At 36.4% G+C, this 19766-nt stretch overlaps 1 protein-coding gene across 4 annotated transcripts in view; it reads right to left on the bottom strand.

Moving 5' to 3' along the window:
• Positions 1-19766, bottom strand: part of KDM4C (lysine demethylase 4C) — a 396061-nt gene that overhangs the window by 127760 nt on the left and 248535 nt on the right. For 3 of the 4 annotated variants that reach the window (XM_061200412.1, XM_061200413.1, XM_061200415.1), the window contains 2 exons: positions 7601-7656; positions 5294-5402 (listed from right to left, as the gene is read on the bottom strand). In XM_061200412.1, coding sequence (XP_061056395.1) covers positions 5294-5402; positions 7601-7656 — 165 coding nt within the window. Of the gene's footprint in view, positions 1-5293; positions 5403-7600; positions 7657-19766 lie in introns of those variants that run through there. The other variant, XM_061200414.1, reaches the window with a different exon arrangement.

Below are 19766 nucleotides of genomic sequence, written 5' to 3'. Positions count from 1 at the left end.
AACAAACTAATTGGATAACTACCACTATAGCCAAATATATTTTTGCAGTATTTTGTTTAGTTTAAAAATAATGAATTTTATTAAAGTATTTTAAATTAACAGCCACATAAATAAAATAAAATACAATGTCTTAAAAATAACTCCAGTGCCATCATTGATGTCCATTTAATTATCTGATGAGTAGAGGCCACACCTATGATAATAGCAAACAAGGTGGCTGGATGAGATTAAGGTTCTTCACAAAGCACACACTATTTTAGGATCAACACTGAAGAGCACTGAAAGAGTTGTTTTCCATTTGCTGTCTCTTTTTTTCAATGGTCATTATAAGAGGACAAATCTGCTAAAGCAAACAAATCCTTTCTTACATCCTCTACAAAAATCTTCCTACACAAATAATTGCACAGAGGAGTATTTCAAAAGCTGCAAGTTGAACCTATGAATAAATAAAAGGCTAACAACAATATTACCAAAATATTCAAATACGTCTGCATAAACTCCAGTATTCCATATTCTAGAAAGACCGCTAATAATACTAAGCATTTTTTATATACAGCTTTCATACTTCAGAAGACATTTTCAACTCATGTTTGCCATAAGCTGTTCTTTAAGACTCTTGCAGTTACTAGCTTTTACTAGTGTTGCTTATTACTTACACAGAAAAACACTAACTTGCCCCAAGGGAAAGCAGCTCTTTTTTATATGGCTAAATCAAAACCTGAACTAAAAAAAACTGCCCTCTGGAATTCAGCACTTTGAATGCACAGCAGCAAGCAGCACTTTCTGCTCTGCCGTCATCCCTTGGGCTAGAGCAACCCAGTATGCATCACATCTCACACACATACACCCTCTACCATTGGGGCCAGGCTCCGATTAGGCACTTGCTAAAGGAGGTGATTTAAGGGCAACTGGATGAGAAACTGGTACAGCAGCACCACCTGGTGGGCACTGGAGAGAGGCTCAGATTTCCCTTGCTACTGCTTCAGTCAGGTCACTCCAGTTTTCAATCCCCAACTGACCAGAGGTTCCAAGACCAGAACTCTCAGACAACAGGGCAAGGGCTGCAGGGGTGTTCAGAGGCTCTCCAAATTACTGCTCGGCGCTATGGCCTAATCACATGTCCCCCGTGATGCAGATAAGGTAACCAATGCCTTGCTTTAAAGCAGCACGCACAGAGATGTGCATGAATTTACCACTGTGACCTTTAAAGGGTTTTGCCTTAAAAAAACAAGTCATTTGGTATTGTCTGATCAAACCCTCCAGCCACAATAATTTTAAGCCAGAAGCACAAATAATAAGTAACAATTTGCTGCCTTTTATTCATTTCATGAATACTTACTCAGTAACTACCACATGTGTACACATACACACACATTACAGAACTGTAAATCTTTATGATACTTGATTAGTAATCAAGGTTGTTCAATTTCTATAAAAACAGGTAATGTTAAAATACTAAATCAGATTATAAAATTAATAATTGTACAGTAGCAAATATACACATAGGTTGCCAAATTTTATTGCTTTATTCACAAATAAGAAATTCAAACAATTTGCCCAAAAAAATCCCTAGGAATGTTTTTAAAAGCAATTAAGAACTTCCATTCTCTCAGTCTCCAACTTACTTCTTTCAACCAAGATATTCTCTTTCTGAAAATGACAAAAATGAAAATTTTCTCCTTATGTTTATGTCTTCCCTGTAGACCAGTGGGTTCTCAAATGGGGGTGATTTTACCCCCCAAGGGATATCTGGCATTGGCTACTTTTTTCCAGTTTTATTGAGAAATAATTGACATGCATCACTGTATAAGTTTAAGGCATAGAGCATGATGGTTTGATTTACACATACTGTGAAATGATTACCACTGTATGTCCAGCTAACATGCATCTTCTCATATAGATACAACAAAAAGAAATAAAAAAAGAAAAAAGGAAAAAAAGTTACCCTTCTGATGAGAACTCAGAGGATTTACTCTCTTGGGAACTTTCCTACATATCCCACAGCAGTCTCAGCTATAGTCATGACGTTGTCATTACAGCCCTAGTGCTTATCTTATAACTAGAAATTTATACCTTTAGTATCATCTGTTTGGTCAGGGATGCTGGAATCTATGATACACATGACAGTCACCCACAACAAACAATTAACTTGTCTAAAAGGTCAAGAGGGCCAAAGTTGAGAAAGCCCAGTCTAGACTATAAGATGCTAGAAGACAGAAACAATGTCTTACTCAAAAATGTACACTAAGTACTTGGCGAGGTAAGGTAATAACTGTTTGGTGAAATACATTGACACTGACATCTAATTCTTATACTCCCCCCCCCCCATATCTGTGTAAATAAGAAGGTGGGTGAACAATCTAGCATCCAAAAAAGAGTTGGCTACAGCTCCAGAAAAAAGACTGAAACTGACACTAGGAGACAGACATACATCCACTAAATAGACATAGTAAAATAATCCATCTACACTTAGGTTGGCTTGGATGAAATACCACAAAACTACTGCTCTGACTTCTAGCTCGATGTGCACTTATTAGCTTAATTAAACTTCAAAAGAATGCTGATGTTAGGAACACTTGATTATATGTTCAGGGCAGAGCATCCTATTTCCTGGAAAGGTGCATTCCACCCACCCCACACACAAGTGATCATTTATAAATTCTGTTATTCAAAGCCAGCCTGAGTTCAATCACCAAGAGACAGTGGGCAAGGCTGGGGCACAGACGCCATACTACAGGAGATGTAACAGAGTCATGGTGCTTTCTTGAGGATTTCTGGTGAAAAAGTCACCCACGCTTCTTTCTGGCCATTGTCCCCTTTCAAACTATCACAGTATTTTTGAGTGATTTATTTTTCCCTCCCAAAATGAAGGTTCCCCTTGTATTTTCCCACTTAAGATAACCACTTTGAGCATTCTGATAAACATCATTCCAAAAACCTCGCCATGCATATAAAATTATATTAAAAACAGAAAAAAAATCTGATCTACAGCCTGCTGTTTTCACTCAAGTATGTGTCATGAATATCTGTATGTCAATAAAGAGCTCTCCATTGTCATTTGAAATAGAGTTTAGGTGATCTGAAATTCAGTCAAGACATATTCTTTTAAAGGTGCCAATTGTTTAAGGACAGAAATCCTTCTATAAAGAATATGTAACATGCACAATCAAGGTGGCAACCTTTTACCACTTTCGGATGCAACCATCAGATTTCAGATTTCTGAAATACAGCAAATACTATTTGCTGACTGGCACGGAAATGATCCATGCTGCCCCTCCCTGCTGTTCCCTTAAAACCCCTTTGAGACTGGTGTGAGTGACGGCAGATCACTAAGGAAGCATTTGTGGACAAGAGTAGCCAGAACATAGGTCCTTAAAGGGAAGCATCAAGAGCAATGACCACTATTCCAAGGAGCATTAAACTGATAACAGAAATCATCTTTCAGAAGAGAGAACCAAAGGTGGTTGTTAAATGTAGTGTTTGAATTTTTGCAAATATATATTACTTGTAAATCAGAAAAATATTAAAATGTAAGACATTTGTTAGTATTTGTCACACTAAGCATTAAATGTTGTAGCATGTCATGAACTCAACATTTTTCTTTATAACCTGCCCTACAGTCCTAATTCTGGCAAATGTTTTTGTTTCTTTTTGGTGGTTTTTTTTCCCCAATGAAAAATATTTTTATTAGTTTTAATGGAAAAAACTAATGCATTTTGTGCCAATCATAAAGGCCCAAACAATATTCACAGATAGAATATGTATCAATTGAATAATGAAAACAAGTTTATATAAGTAAACAGCAATAGTTGAAAAGCAGTTTGCGCATAAAATGTAATGTGATATAAGGTTTATTGTATTCATTCTTTTTTCTTCTTTCTGCACCAATTTTTACACAACTTTTCACCCTTTTGGGTGTCACAGTTTTTGCACTCAGAATGCACTTATAAACAAAGTAACAGCCCAGTAAAATGAAAGAAAGGGCAAAATAAAGAAACATGAGATTTCTTGAAAGCAAGTAGAAACAGCAGTCTGAAGAGTCACGGAAGATGACTTCTGCCTCTCTCTCGTGTCAGTGTTTTTCTTTTTTAAACTGGTGAACAAGATATAAGATTTCAAACTTTTTCCTACGGAAGTCCATGAGCTGAACAACCTTACTCTCTTCTGATAGTCACTATGAGCTTTAAAGGGCCATTTAAATGGCCCAATCATTTCCATCTCATTCACAAAACTTCCATTACCACACCCTGAGCATCCTTGATCCCACCACTCATATCTGCCAACAGCAATCATCAGGCCCATAAAGGGCCACATATTTTCTAGCTATGTGAAATTCCTGATGGAGCTATAGTGGAAAATAACAGTGTTCACTGAAAGACAGCAGAATAGATTCTAAGTTCCTGAGACAGAAGTCCAGAGACAAAGCACCCAGCTCCCCAGTGGGGGAAAGATGACTAATAACAAAGCAAGTAACACTCGGGTAGAGAGTTACAGCTCAGCCTCTGAAATAGTGGAAAGACCCCAAGTTAGACGTAATAAGGACTGAAGAAACTGTAGGGTATTAAGTCCACTTGTAAGACAGGCTTCAGTATTTTATGGTCAGGCAATTTAACTTTAGGGAAAATTCTCATTAACTATGAAATATAAGGGCCTAAGCTAATGATCTGTTGGCTCACAATTTAACAGAACTCCAAGGTTACCTCAATCTTGAGGATGTTAAAGGCCTAACTTTTCAATGAAAAAAATACTCTTAACAAAGAGAAACAATGGAAAATAACCAGCCAGAGAGTTTGGCAAATTAAATGACTTGTCTCTATTCGTGGGAAAATCCCTTGGGAATAATTAAAGTTTTTGCATTTCTGTGCAAGTCTCTTCTTGGTGAAGAGATGACGTAATAGGTTAGATGCGTTTTGCCAAGTCAAGGCCAACCAAAAAGAGGCAAGAGAGAGAAAAACTAAGCAATTCAAATAGACATAGTTGGATAGCTCGGGTCAGTTCTAACAAACTTCACCGGATAGCCTATAGTTTGAAAATTCACATTAATCCAGGAAATGCAGTATTCCTTTGCCTCACTGAAAACAGAAGCTGAAGAAAGTTATAGGCATACTTAAAATATAACAGGAAAAGAATGCGTACAGATAAGTAAATTTAGGCTAAAGGAAAAAAAAAGGTAGAATGAAACAATGAAGCTAAGAAAAAAATTACCTTGGAGTGCGTGCATAAATAGAAATATTCAGAACTTGAAATTAACACTAATTTATGAGGGGAAAAAAAAAGAAGCTTTGGTACTCACCAACTTTAACCTCTGTAAAGGTATTCTGCCTACATCTATCTGTGTCCTTTCTGGAACGTTAGTGAATCGGACTTCTGGGACTGCAACGGCGCACATGACATGGGCCCACCTACAGGAAAGGAGACATAAATGTAAACAACCGTTCCCTAAACTTATGTATCCCATACTTCAACCAGAGGATGGCAATTCTCTCGGATGGGAAACACACAGATGAGAAAGAAAGCCCAAAGCCTATATCCATCACAGACTCTTTGAATTTTAAACCTACCGGATGATACCTGGATAGATTCAGTACCACACCTGCCCACAACTGTGGCATGAAGAACTAGGTGAAAACCAAAGAACACTATCATTATATTTTTCTACACGTGACCTGCAAAATACTGAAATGTAGGTCCGCTATTTCATTTGATACTGAAATATAGAGGTGTTTAATGTACTTAAGCTAATTATAATTAGTATGTGGCAAAAGATTAGTTCAATTAATAAAAGGTATAAACCGGGTATACCACATAATCTTTTTTACATAATACGAATATCATGAAGCAAACTAGAACAATAGCAAAAGTTTTCTAACAGAATTAATACCGATTAAGTTTTTAATTGTTTCTTATTGCAATCCTACTATAATCAAAGGAACCAAGAGATAAGGAGAAATGAAATTTAGCTTGTTCCCTTGTTTCCTACTAAAAACCTAGAACATCTCCTTTCAAATTCTGAATTACTCCAGAAAAATGACAACGTCCTCATTAACACTATTAAGTCTCTCATAAATCTTATGCCTCAAATAAATATAGAGACTCTTGAGGTTTAAAGAGATTTTGAAAGAATTATCGAATTTGTCAACCTATTTTTAAGTCAAAGCATATTATTTCACTCTAAATATAAGACTCCATCCTGCCTTTAAAGACCACAGGGACAGAGGGTGAGTGTCAACCCCATCAGGGCATTCTTTTGTATCTAAATAAATACTATACTTCTATAGCAAACACTACTTCTTTGTGTCCTGCCCAAAGGAAGGAAGAGAAGTTCTTGTCACCTCTGTCTTTACAGGAACTGCCTAAGTCATCTCGCAGTCTGCATAACCCGTGTAACATCCTAGAACTAGTCAATGGTTTTTAGCATAGTGCCAATGACATTAACTAAGACTGTGAGAGATGAACATCCAAAATTAAGCAAATATACAGCTTCTTAGACTAAACTTTATCAATGTAGGAATAAGTGCCTTCACTCTTCCTTATAAACAATCAGAAACATGCACATGCACATAATTATGCCAACTCCATCATTACATGACAGGACATGACATTATTCCAAGGGTACCAACTCCAGTGCCCATGGGGCCAGGCAAGATGTAACCAAATACACACATACTGGTAAATCATGGTAACCCGAGGAGCGCCTGCCCCATTTAGGCCAGGTTCTCATCCTAGCTTGTTATTGTCATATAGAGATACACAATCATTTATTAAGTAAAGATGAACATCTGGATTTTTATATAAAATCTCTCAACTTTTAAATTTTGAATTAAATTCATAAAATGGTGTGTCAGTCAAATAAAACATATCTTGGGGCTGGATCTGGCTCTCAAGTACCATAATACAACCTATACCTAAACCATTTCTACATGTTTCTATTTCCATAGGAACCTATAATTTGCTTTGGCCCCATTTAAAATATTTAAATCGGGTCATAAAAATAAAATTCACACAAAAATATATTTCAACAACTGCCATAGAAACAAGACTTTCTTTTATGTTCACTTATGACTCTCTTCATATCCTCCAACTGTCCCCTTTAAATTGCAAAATCAATCTTTTCTCCCTGTGTTTCTATTTTAGAATACACACTTTCTTGTTAATTTGCTGGTGTTAAAAGTAAATGGTTTCATTCTAATAGTATGATTATAATTGATTTTATTTACCTGAAGATAACAGATTTCACTGTTTTCAGGCATATTCTGTTTTTATTACAATGAAAGCATTCATCATATTAAACACAAGGATTCCAAAGGCACCTAGAGGATATGGGCTCTCTTCAAACTCTGTTAGTGAAAGAGGGGTTATTCCTCATGATGCCAAAGACACAGAACAGAAGCTGACTTAGAACACCTTTGCCCAGCAGAGGTGAACGTGCTGTCAGTAATGGTTTCTGGAGACATGCACAGAATCCCCACCTCAGACCTAAACAGCAAAAGCTGTGGAACGTGTACAACAATGAGAGGCAGAGCACACTGTCACCCAGAGGTTCAACACTCAAGAGAGAGAAGGAAACGATGAAATTCAACACAATTAATGTACTACTTACTTATTGTTCTTAGTTTCCTTAAGAGCACCCCCTCTCAAATTGCAGAGACAGCACTCCTAGGGCAGAAAAAACACCACACAATTATTAGAGCCATGTAATAAAAGTCAGTACTGTTTATCTAAATATCCCCATAAATGCTAATTTTTTATTTTAAAATTAAAATTATCAGGAACTTCATGAAGGACTCTCTCTAAACAGTTCAAGAAGAGAGAGGAGAAGAGAGGTAGGAAAGTGAGGGGACACCCAAAAGTGTTCTCAGTGTATGTATCTCCTAGGGGAAACCATCATTATCCTAGTATCATGTTCAATTGCCATCGCTGGGGGAAAGCTGTGACACAGAGAAACTGGTAGGTGGGGAGATAGGTACCAAAATTCTAGAACAGAGAAATATACATACAACTCGGTTCCCTTGAGTTCTGGGAATCCACTCCTGTATACAGGATGGCTAAAAAACGGTATTGGCAGGCTTCATTCTGATATGTGGATAAGAAGGAAGCTCTTTTTAAAAGACACGCTTCACAAATCTATCTCTTGGGTCTTTCTATGGGCAAACAGTGTTGGAAAAATTGCTCTGATAAACCCAGGCTTTCCAGTCCCAGAAAACAGTGCCATAAAATGTTTTCCTTTATCTTCCCCACATAAGTTTATATTTTTGGCACTTCTATGTGTCTTAGATTGGCACAGACTTTTCATTCCAAGATGACTCCCTTTACTACAAACATAGACTTTATCATTTCTCATTACAATTTTATGAAAAAGTCCACGAGAAAACAGGGCCAGAAAGTAATGCAATGCCTTTTGTTGACCTAGAATTTTTAATTAAATACCTAAGTAAATTTTTTATTTTCAACCTCAAGCTTGTCCTCCCAATTTACTGCACTAATAGTCTGGGTTTTTTTTTTCAATAGTTACAGGTTATTTTGTGTTTTTTTTTTTTCCTCCAAGCTGTCTATATAAAATTTCTTTATCTGTTCTTTAAGGTGATCTCCCTTAACTGATTTTGACAGCTTTGCTCAGCTTTACAGGGAATCCCTCTAACTTATCTACTATTAATAATGGGGTGTCATACTCCACAGCTTTTCTTTTTCTGAGAACACCACCAAAACCACTGAGGAGGATCAACATATCTGTAGAACTCTTGATAGGCAGCAAAAAAGGCAAAAAGACTAGAAATGTTCAATGGTTTTACTTGTCTGGAAAGTCTCTGCACATCTATTTGAAATTTCCCTGGTGATTATTAAAGGTTCAGAGTAGCAAAAGCTGCCCTGTGTATATCCATTTGAATCCATTATAAACCCAGCTCAAGAAGATGATTTGATGGAGAACATTCTCTATTGCAAAGCCATAGTCCAGCGGCCTTTGAAAGGACTGGTTTTGATGAAACACACAATGAAAGGAAAATTTCACAATCCAAATACTGAAAATGAGAAATCCAATCATTCACATTATTCAATAATATCCAAATTATTCAATAACAATTTCATAAAATGTTACTGATTTTATTTTTTTCAGTAATTTAACACACTTTCTACAGAGAGAGGATGAAAATGAAAACAAAACAGGAGGTCAAATGTTTTCACTGAAACTAGCATAAAGAGATGTTAATACGGAAGTGGGAATGCAGGAAAGGAGAGCTGTGGACGGTGAGGAGCGCAGACACTGAGAGAATTAGATGTCTGATTAATGAAACTAGTGGTGAGAAGACACCTAAAGGGACGAGTGAGCAGAATTAAACATAGCAAAGCAGCATGGAAGCTGCTTCCATGCACCTGATTAGGATCATGAACAGGTACACGTGCTGCAGAGCCAAATAGAACAGAAGGAAACAGCCTCTAAAGTGGAATCTGTAGACTCAAGATGTTAAGTGGAGTTGAGAAGACTCCCGCCTGCCACAACATGAAACTTCTTCTTTCTAGGGTCACAAGCGACCTCCATGTCACCAAATCTAATGGATATTTCAAGTCCTTGGTTCGCCTGACCTCTTAGCAGCATTCAACATTGGCAACTGTGCCTGAAACAGTTTCTCCCTGTGGTTTCTATGACCCGACACTCTCCTCATTGTCCTTCTCCATCTCTAGTTGATACTCAGCTTCCTTTACAGGCATCACTTTCATGCTCCTTAAACACTGTCATTTCTGCAGCAGGGCCTATTCACTCTTCTCTCCACACTTGTTTGCTAGGCATTTGATCTACTCCCCTGATTCCCAAAAGGCCGCTGACTCAAACATGTCTCCTGAGATGTCTCACTGATAGCTCCACTGGCATCTCAAATACACGTGCAGCACTGAGCTCATGTCTTCTTCCCAAGCCAGTTTCCCAGCAGTGGCATCAACCATCCAGTCTAGCTCAGGCTTTAAGACATAATTTTCCTCTCAACCTAGGTCCAATCAATTGAATTCTGTCAGTCCCACCTTCCATGAGTTTCCCTCTGACCCCAAACACACCAGACACACGCTGCTCCGTTCTTCATTAAACTGAACACATCCATGACATTTCAACCTAAATGTTGATTTCTCAAAGAGGGCTCTCCTTATCCCCTGCTCAGTTACTTCCCTCTCGTTACTCTTGTTAACTATTTGTTGAATCCCTTCTGCTGTCTTCACTAAACTGTTAGCTCAATGAGTGCTGGGAGAATATGTTAGGTGACTCTTTCTCTATCACGACAGCCAATATAGAGTGCACCCTCCATATGAATTTGTTAAATAAATGAGAAAATATGGCAAAACAGGGCAGAGCGAAAATCTTGTAAACCACCAAAGCATCACAAAATTGCCAAGACCATTTTCACATATTGGTGGTGTACTAAGGAAAGAAAGCTTCAGGCTCCAGTGACTTAACAGGGAGTTAAGAAACGTGCTAAGTGAGAGTGGCATGGACATATATACACTACCAAATGTAAAACAGTTGGCTGGTGGGAAGCAGCAGCATAGCACAGGGAGATCGGCTCGGCTCGGTGCTTTGTGATGACCTAGAGGGGTGGGGTAGGGAGGATGGGAGGGAGGCTCAACAGGGAGGGGATATGGGGACATGTGTATGCATATGGCTGATTCGCTCTGCTGTGCAACAGAAACTAACACAGTATTGTGAAGCAGTTATACTCCAATAAAGATCTATTTAAAAAATAATAATAAGTTATACAATGAGAAGAATGCAAGCACTGTTTAAACTCTTGATAAGTATTTTACAAAGAAATAAAACTTTAAAATTCTGCAAAAAAAATAGAAAAAAAGAAACAGTGATTTGACATAGTTATTTTTGCCATGATTTACTTGAGTGAGAAATCATATTTCTTAGTAAAGTACAAAAATATTCATGGCCAAGTAATTTTGATTTACATGATATTATATGATATCATAGTTTCTATTTGATTCCCTTAATTTGGAAAAAATAACTAGGAAAGAAAAAAGTCATGTCCAGTTACATCAGTTTTTTTGACTCACCATCACTCATATGGGTGAAACTAGCTGGTCTGATAGAAACACAAAGATGTCAACCTGTCAAGTCATTCATTTGTAAATTAATTTGAACTAAATGCCTATGTTCATAGCTCAATAGAAGACAATATCAGATAGGACAATTTTTAACCTTTCTTTCCTTTGTCTAAGTAGTACTTTATTGTCAGAAAACAAAAAAATTTAATAGATTAACCCTTACCTGAAAAGTAGCCCAAGTTTTCTTAAGAATCTGTACAGATACACAGACTGATATACAGAAAGGTTGTATACAATGTGATATACAGAAAGGCTGGCACCTACCAAATATACTAATTGTACTAAGTATTGATCATCTTCAAATTCAGTGAAAGAATTGAATGAGAAAGTAGGAAGTGATAGTGTCCTTCAGGACATTAAATCATTGAATTGGTTATCAGTAATAAAAATTCTTCCATCAGAAGAACAGAGACTATATTAAAGGTCTTATTCATTCCAGATACCATGCCAGAAACATGTACTTCACCTCCCTTCCTTAACATGAACTTATTAGGTAACTAATATCACACTTCATAGATGAGGAAACTAAGATGCAAGAGATTGAGTTACTTGACTAAAATCATCCAATCCAGGGGTAATCAAACTTCTTCTGTAAATGGTCAAATATTCACTAACTTAGGCTTTGCACAACTACAGAGTTACTGCAACTAATCAACTCTGCCATTGTAGGACAATATGTAAACAAATGGATGTGGCTGTACCCCAATAACAATGCTATTTACAAAAATAGGCAGTGAGCCGGCTTAGACCCACAGGTTGTAGTTTTCCAACCCCTAACAAACTAGCAAAAGGAGCAACTGGGTTCAAGCTCAGCCCTTCCTGACCACATGTCCACGCTTTTTTCTCCAGCATCTTCTGCCCCTATGTACAAGGCAAGGCACAAGGTAGAGAGACAAAATAAACAGGAAACTGTACCTGCCCTGGGACGCTCACAACTGAGAAGGGGTGAAGACCTGTGTGTATTTAACCATGCTATGAAGAAAATAACGAAAAAGGGCATAACCAAGTCCCCATTTCCTCATTTCTATAAGTAACTAAGAATTCATTTTTTAAACTAATTCCCTCAAAAGAACTCATATCATAAAAAATTGTTACCAAGCAGCATATATTACATAACAATCTGTGTTCCCATTTGTTTCATTAACCTAGCTAATAATAAAACTTCTCATTGGTATGATATTAAATTTATCTCCACTTCATCCTTCAAAAATGATACCATTTCAGGCAAAAGCAATGTTTTAGTTGGTCTGTGCAATCAAACCTCAGGCTAAATGAATCCAATTTAAATGAGAGGAAGAACAGTAAAACTAGGGAGCCAGCCATATCCGGGTGCTTAACAAAGTGCAGATGGCCAAGGTTCAAATCACAGTTCTGCCATTTACTAGTGATATGACCTTTGGTCAGTTACTTACCTACCCCCTACCCCTCAGATATCTCACCTATAAAAGAGGAAAAAACTACTACTTCCCTAAATGAGTTTATAAATATAAAGCAATTCATAAACACACAATCAATACAAGAAGAACAGTAGTTAAATATGTGAAAGGTTAATTGCGGTTCCAGACCACTATAATATTGTCAATGGATGAGCTGGGTATAGTAATTTAGCAGGGAATAAAATATGGATCTGTCATTATAATTCTCTTGAGGTACGAAAAGCAAGACAAAGAAGTAGAGAGAAAAGAAAACTCTCCAGGAATCCAAAATCCAGGTAGCTGGGCTCTAAAGCAAAGAGAAATCTTTCCTAGTTTTAAAAGCTGCCAATCCAGCTATGGAAACCAGACAAATGCTAGAGTCTCCATAGTCTCAGAAACAGACACTGCTAAAGGCAGAAGTCCTAATCCCACCCTCAAAACACCTGACACCAGAGTAGACTGAATCAAACAAAAGCTGCAAAAAAGCCCAGACCCCACTCAGGTGCAATCAGGTTCACTTCGCTTCTACTCTAGAAATCTGACATACAAAGGGGCACACTCTTTTTGGAAATAATAATATTAACTTCATTTGCTACAGACAAAATGTCCACCAAACAATCAAAAAAAAAAGTACAAGGTACACTAAAAAGCAAGAAGATATGACTTATGATCAAGAAAGGAAATAATCGATAAAATCAGACACAAGATAGACAAGATATTGGAATTATCAGATGGAGAGTTTAAAATTAGTATGTTTGAATTGCTAAAGGATCTAATGAAAAGAACAGATAACATATGTGAAGAAATAGGAAAATTTTAGCAAAGTCATAGAAATTAATTTAAAAACAAATTAAAATGGTAGAAATGAAAAAATATGACATTAGAAATGTTGAATTCAATAGACAGATTTCAAAGCAGTCTGGAATTGGCAGAGTAAAAGCTCAATTAATTTAAAGACATGAATAGGAAATATAAGGAAAAAAGCAGTTATAAGAATTAACAGAGATCTAAGGGGAAATAACAACCAATTCAATTTATGTATAATTGGAGTCCAAGAAGAACAGGGAAGAAAGAATGGATGATAAGAAATATTTGAACAGATAAAGGCAGAGAACTTTCCAAAGTTGATAAAAGACATCAACCCATAGATCCAAGATGCCCAGCAAACCACAAGCAGATGACTACAAAGGAAACATATCTAAATACTTAACAATCAAAACTCTGAAAACCAAATATGAAGAACATATCTTAAAAGCAGACAAAAAAGACACATTTAGTAAACAACCATATAAATTCCACCTAAAATCCAACCAGAAACATTGGAGGAAAATGGCAATGGAACAATATCCATAAAATACTGAAAGAAAAAAGCTGGCAACCTGAAATTCTATTTCCAAGGAAAATAACCTTTGAAAATGAAGATAAAAATAATCTCATAGAGATAAAGATCTATGAGAATGAATATACACTATAACAACCACTAAAAAAAAATCTTCAGAATGAAGGAAAATGACACCAGCCTGAACCATGAAGTGGCAGGAAAGAATGAAGAACACCTAAAACGGGTAAATATAAAATAAAGCTTTAGTATCTTCAAAACACACACACACAAAGAGAGCAAGAGAGAGAGGCAGAGAGACTATACAAGTTTCATTTAAAAACTTGATTGTTTCACACAAAAATAACGATACTATGGAGTGGAGTCTATGCAGAAGTAAAATGTAAGATAAGACCACAAACAGAAGGGAAGTTAATCAAATTATACTGTTGTAAGGTTCTTACACTGTTCATGAAGTAGGATGATACTACTGGAAGGTGAATTTTGATAATATAAAAATGAAAATTGTAATTTTCAGCAACCACCTATAACAAAGCCCTCAAGAAATTCTCAAATATTAAGTTCGAAGGAATATAAGCTTACAATAAAAACTCAAAAAACATCCAAGAAAATATGGTTACATAAGCAGCAAAAAAAAGACAGTAGAATTAGATGCACATTGAGCTCAGATATAAGGTGTAAAATAAGCATTTTAATATGTTTAAAAATTAAATATGGATATTAGGAATGTAAGTGAGAGACTATAAATAAATAACAAATCAGATTTTTAAAAACAATATAAAAATTCTATAACCAAAAAAAAAAAACTGAAATTAAAAACTTAGTGATATGTTAAACAGCAGACTACTCTTGGTTGAAGAGAAAATTAGAAAACAGAAAGTTAGAGCTGGATAAATAACCAAAAATTAATACCACAAACTATTCAAAAATGAATTCAATTGAATGTGTGTGTATGTATTTCTGATTCATAAAAATAAATTCCAATTGATTTACAGACCTAAACTCAAAAACAAAGCAGAACTACAGAAGTATTAAAAGAAATTTTAGGCAAATATATTGATGAATTTAGGATAAATATGACTTCTTAATATAACATTTAAAAAACAAAAGGCATGTAGAAAACATTAATAAAGTTTGACTACATCAAAATTTTTAAATTCTAAAGGATAAAATACTATATAAATTAATATAAAATAAGATTAAAAATTTACAATAAAAAACAAAGATTGTTATCCAAAAAATAATTTTTAAAAAGCCACACTTTTGAAAAATAGGCAGAAAATTCAAAGACTCTTCATTGCCAATAAATACATGAAAGATACACAATTTCAAGAATAAAGAAAATGAAAAATGAAATAATGAGTGTTAACCTCAGATTTTTAAATCAGAACATCTATAGTCTGGGGGTATGTGAGTTGTTATGGTGGCTGTGGAGAGGAATTTGGCATTATCAATCAAAATTTTAAATGTACATAAATTACGACAAGCAATTCACCTTCTTAGAATCTATCTTAGCTAAACATTTACATCTATGCAGAAGTAGGAATATACAATGACTACTATTTCATTTCTGTTCATAATAGAGAAAACAGTTACCTCTGGGAGGAACTGGAATTGTCAGTTACTTAGATTTTATTTGTAATGTCTGAATTTTTTAATTAGATTCAGGTTTGAAATTTAAAATAGTGATGAAAAAGATATGGTAAATCCAAAAATTACTGAATTACTAAGAATTACACAATGAAATATTAAGTGAAAACACTAAGGCATGTTTAAATAAACTGTGACACCATTTGGGTCTCCCAAGAACAACAAAATATAGCATTAGTTTATGCACAGAAAAGATCTGAAAGGCTGATTGACTAAACAATATGAGTAGTTTTCTGTAAAAAAAAAAAAAAATGAGATTTGAGAATCTGAGAATGTTGGGAATGGGAGACCTTCCTAACAATACTTATTACTCTTACATTAAAAAAAGAAAACTCACAGACACACAAAGAAATTAAACCTTCTTCCATCTGTACCATTTTTCTAGGTTCCACATATATGCGTTAATATACGATATTTGTTTTTCTCTTTCTGACTTACTTCACTCTGTATGACAGTCTCTGTATGACAGAAAGAGAAAAACAAATATCGTATATTAACGCATATATGTGGAACCTAGAAAAATGGTACAGATGAACCGGTTTGCAGGGCAGAAATAGAAACAGATGTAGAGAACAAACGTATGGACATAAAGGGGGGAAAGTGGTGGTGGGGGAGTGATGGTGGTGGTGGGATGAATTGGGAGATTGGGATTGACATATATACACTAATATGTATAAAATGGATAACTAATTAGAACCTGCTGTATTAAAAAATAAATAAAATAAAATTCAAAAAAAAACCTTCTTCCATCAAATATGTGTAATTTAAAATTAATGTAATCATGGAGGTTTATCTTTTTTTCCTAAATTTTTTTTTACTTAAATGAAAATTTTAAATGGGCATCTGTGATTTCTACTAGAGTCTTTCAGTGTATGGAAACTTCTTTCCAACCTAACCTGAGGAGATACCAAAATTGTTCAGCCTTGCAGAACAAAACAAATAAATAAAATTCTACAGTGAACACTCATTGCCAGGCTTTTTTTGTCTTATGTTTATGAGCATGCCTCTTCTAGAAACAATAACACCCTGTGTAAAATGACTCACTATTATAAAGATTTAGATATATTGCTAGTCAACTAATGTTTCCTAAAACAAAACAAAAAAATGCTGAAATGCCTGTTACAAAATGATTACTCTATGAGCAGCTGTTATTCCTGGCTCCCAAGGACAGCATCTAAAGAGCCATTCTGTTGTGTAACCCACCCACAGGGCAGCTAAAAGCTGAATGAAGAAGTATAAATTGAGATCATATTCTGGACATTGTACCTTTCCTACTTAGGTCCCTTTCCCTCTCCTAATACCATTCACAAAATCCCCTTTTAGCAATACCAAGTTACTTTTAATATTTGGTTTCATAAAAAAATCACCGCTGAGATGAACAGCTAGTATACCAATTTACAACACTGAATGATTTCTTTACAGCTCAGTTATTAAACTGAAAAAGAGTGTTTATAATCAAAGTGCTGACACGTTAACAACAATGGTGAGAAGGGCATTGTTAGAATATGGCTATCATAGTTGTTTGTTATTTGTCCTAGAGGGAAATCATGTTCCAATGGCTCTTCTATAAAACATCAATTAAAGAAATGTCAATACCAACATTCTCAAGCTGCCTTGTAAGGAGCTCTCATTTTAGCTGACATATCCATAAGTGACACTAAAGCCAATTTTCAGTGCTATAGAAAAATTACAAGATTGAAGTACCTCCCCACAGCCTTATTTATCTGACGTGTTCATAACAGAAATGCAAAACCATAAAATAGGGCTGTCTGAGCTGGGAAAACAAAGACTAATTAATCACATTAACGGAAAACTAGCTTACAAAGTGCTGATCAACAAAACATGGAAGAACAATTTCTGGAGATGGGGCTCAGTTATCAGGGTTGGAGAGAGGATGGAATCTCATGTTAGGATGGGGCTGGCAAGAATTCTGAGTGATTAGGAAATTGAATGACAAATTTCCTGCAGTAATCTTCTGAATGGAAATTTCACAGGGTCCAATGAATTTTATACCAGCAAGTGAGTTCCCTAATTTAGATGCTCACACCTAATTTGTATTATAAGTGAAAATATATATTCATTCAACAGATATTGGTGAATCACCATGCTGTGTCCTAGACACTGGGCAACAGCAATGAATGACAAAGATACACTCTGGCTAGGAGAGAAGACAAACTAAATCAGTAGATTATTTAAGGTAAAGGATGTTAAGCACTTGGGAGTGGGCCATGGAGTTCTCCAGGGAAAGGTGATGGCAGCAGATCCTGGCCTTTTCTAATAGGAAAGGTTATCAGAAAGTAAGAGAAAGAATATCTGGTAAGGTTTCATAAGCCATGAAAAAAAGTCGATGGCCTGAAGCCACTGTAAGGTTTGAATGCACCAAGGACATAGAACCTGACTTATATTTTAATCAGATCATCCCAATTGCTGTGTTGACAGACAATAAAGGCTCAAAGGTAGAAGGGTGAAGAGAAGTTAGCAGGTTACTACCATATCCAGGAAAGAGGTAATGAGCAGATTAGTCTGGATTATGTCAGCCAAGGTGACTAAGAAGTGGACAGGATGCTAGACTCATTTTAAAAGTAGACAAGACAGGATCTACTGTCAGACAAATGTGAGGTATGAGAAAAAGAAAGCATCAAATCTAACTCTAAAGTTCTTGGCCTCAGCAGCTGGAAGGCCTGGAGATAAGGAAGCCTGCAGAATATCTAGAATTCAGTTCAGGACAGAGTGAATTTGAGCTATTGGACATGCTAGAGGAGATGCTGTCATGAAGTTGGCCACAAGGGTGAGACTGAGCTGGACTAGAGATGCCCAAGCCATCAATGACTAGATGCTGTTTACAACCATTAAAGCTATGAGATGGGATGAGGTTACCAAATGGGTTAGTGTAGAAAAGAGGCCCACATTTTGAACTCTGGGGAGTGAGAGGAAAAGCAGGAGAGTGCAGGATCCTGGAAGCCAAGTGAGGACTGCTTCAAACAGGAGACAGTGATCAACAGAAGTTTCTAAGCAAAAGTGGGGCAAAGCCTATGACTGGAATAAATTTAAGAGAGAAGTGGGGGAGAAGGGTTGGAGAGAGTGAATAAAGATAAGTCTTTTCAAGAGTTTTACTATATATATAGGGGCGTGGAGGAATAGAGTGGGAGCTAGTGGGAAGAAAGATCAAGAGAGGGTTTTTTGGTTTACTTGAAGATGGAAAAAATAACAGACTGTGTGGATGATAATGAGAATCATCTGGAGAAGGGATGTGGGCAAGAAAGGGATGAATTACTGTAACTATGATCCTGTGTATAAGAGAGTGGATGGCCTTAGAAGAGATATTATAGATATGAAGCAGGTAGAAACATTAAGATCTCTACTGGTGTCTTCCCATTTCTCCATGAATATGAAGAGACTTCATGAGGTGAGGGTGAGGATGGGGAAGATGGGGAAGCTTGAGAAGAAGATATGAAACAGTCAATCAGGAGAGTAGTAGAGTGAATGAGTGATGGGAATGCAACATGAATTACCCACACCGTTGAGGACCAACCTCCAGTTACAAACTGAAAGCAAGAGCAATCTGCATATTGGGTGTTTCTCCACAGCCATACTCAGCTACAGAGGTGCAGGTACAGAGTAGATAGATAGTTGGATTTATCAGGGTTGAGTTATACCAAGGAAGAGTAACAAAGTCAGAGAGTGGCAAGAGAGCTGAGAGTATGTGCAAGGAAATATAGTAGCTTAAACAGAAGTAAGGATATGAGGGGAGGGAGAGACTGAAAAGTTGGGAGCATTACTGAATCATACGTCACAGTGAGGTGAAAGGATTGCTGGAGTCCCAGAACCAGAGGGTGTGGGCTAGACAGACAGAAGGTAGTCAGAGAAAGATGCCTGAAAATGAAAGATGACACTGAAAATACAACATACCTAGTGGAATGCCGAATGGTTAAGAGTGAAAACTAATTACCCTTTCAAAAGGCTGTCTTTCTATTGTACACCCTTTAGTTCTCTGTTACTGCAATAACAAATTACCTCAAATACAATGGCTTAAAACAACATAAATATGTACAGTTCAGTAGGTCAGAATTCCAAAATGGGTCTCACTGGGCTAAAATCAAGGTGTCAGCAGGTCACTCTCTTCTGGAGGCTCTCAGCGAGAATCTATTTCTTTGCCCTCTGCAGCTTTTAGGGGAGCCCACGTGCCTTGGTCCTAGGCCCTCCTCCTCCATCTTCAAAGCCAGCAACAGCAGGACAAGCACTTCTCACATCACAGTTCTCTGACCTTTTCT

This window comes from Eubalaena glacialis, chromosome 9, assembly GCF_028564815.1.
Source record: "Eubalaena glacialis isolate mEubGla1 chromosome 9, mEubGla1.1.hap2.+ XY, whole genome shotgun sequence".
Classification (NCBI taxonomy): Eukaryota; Metazoa; Chordata; class Mammalia; order Artiodactyla; family Balaenidae; genus Eubalaena; species Eubalaena glacialis.
The sequence above is the reverse complement of the archived record's forward strand: the minus strand, read 5'-3'. Positions and strand labels throughout refer to the sequence as shown.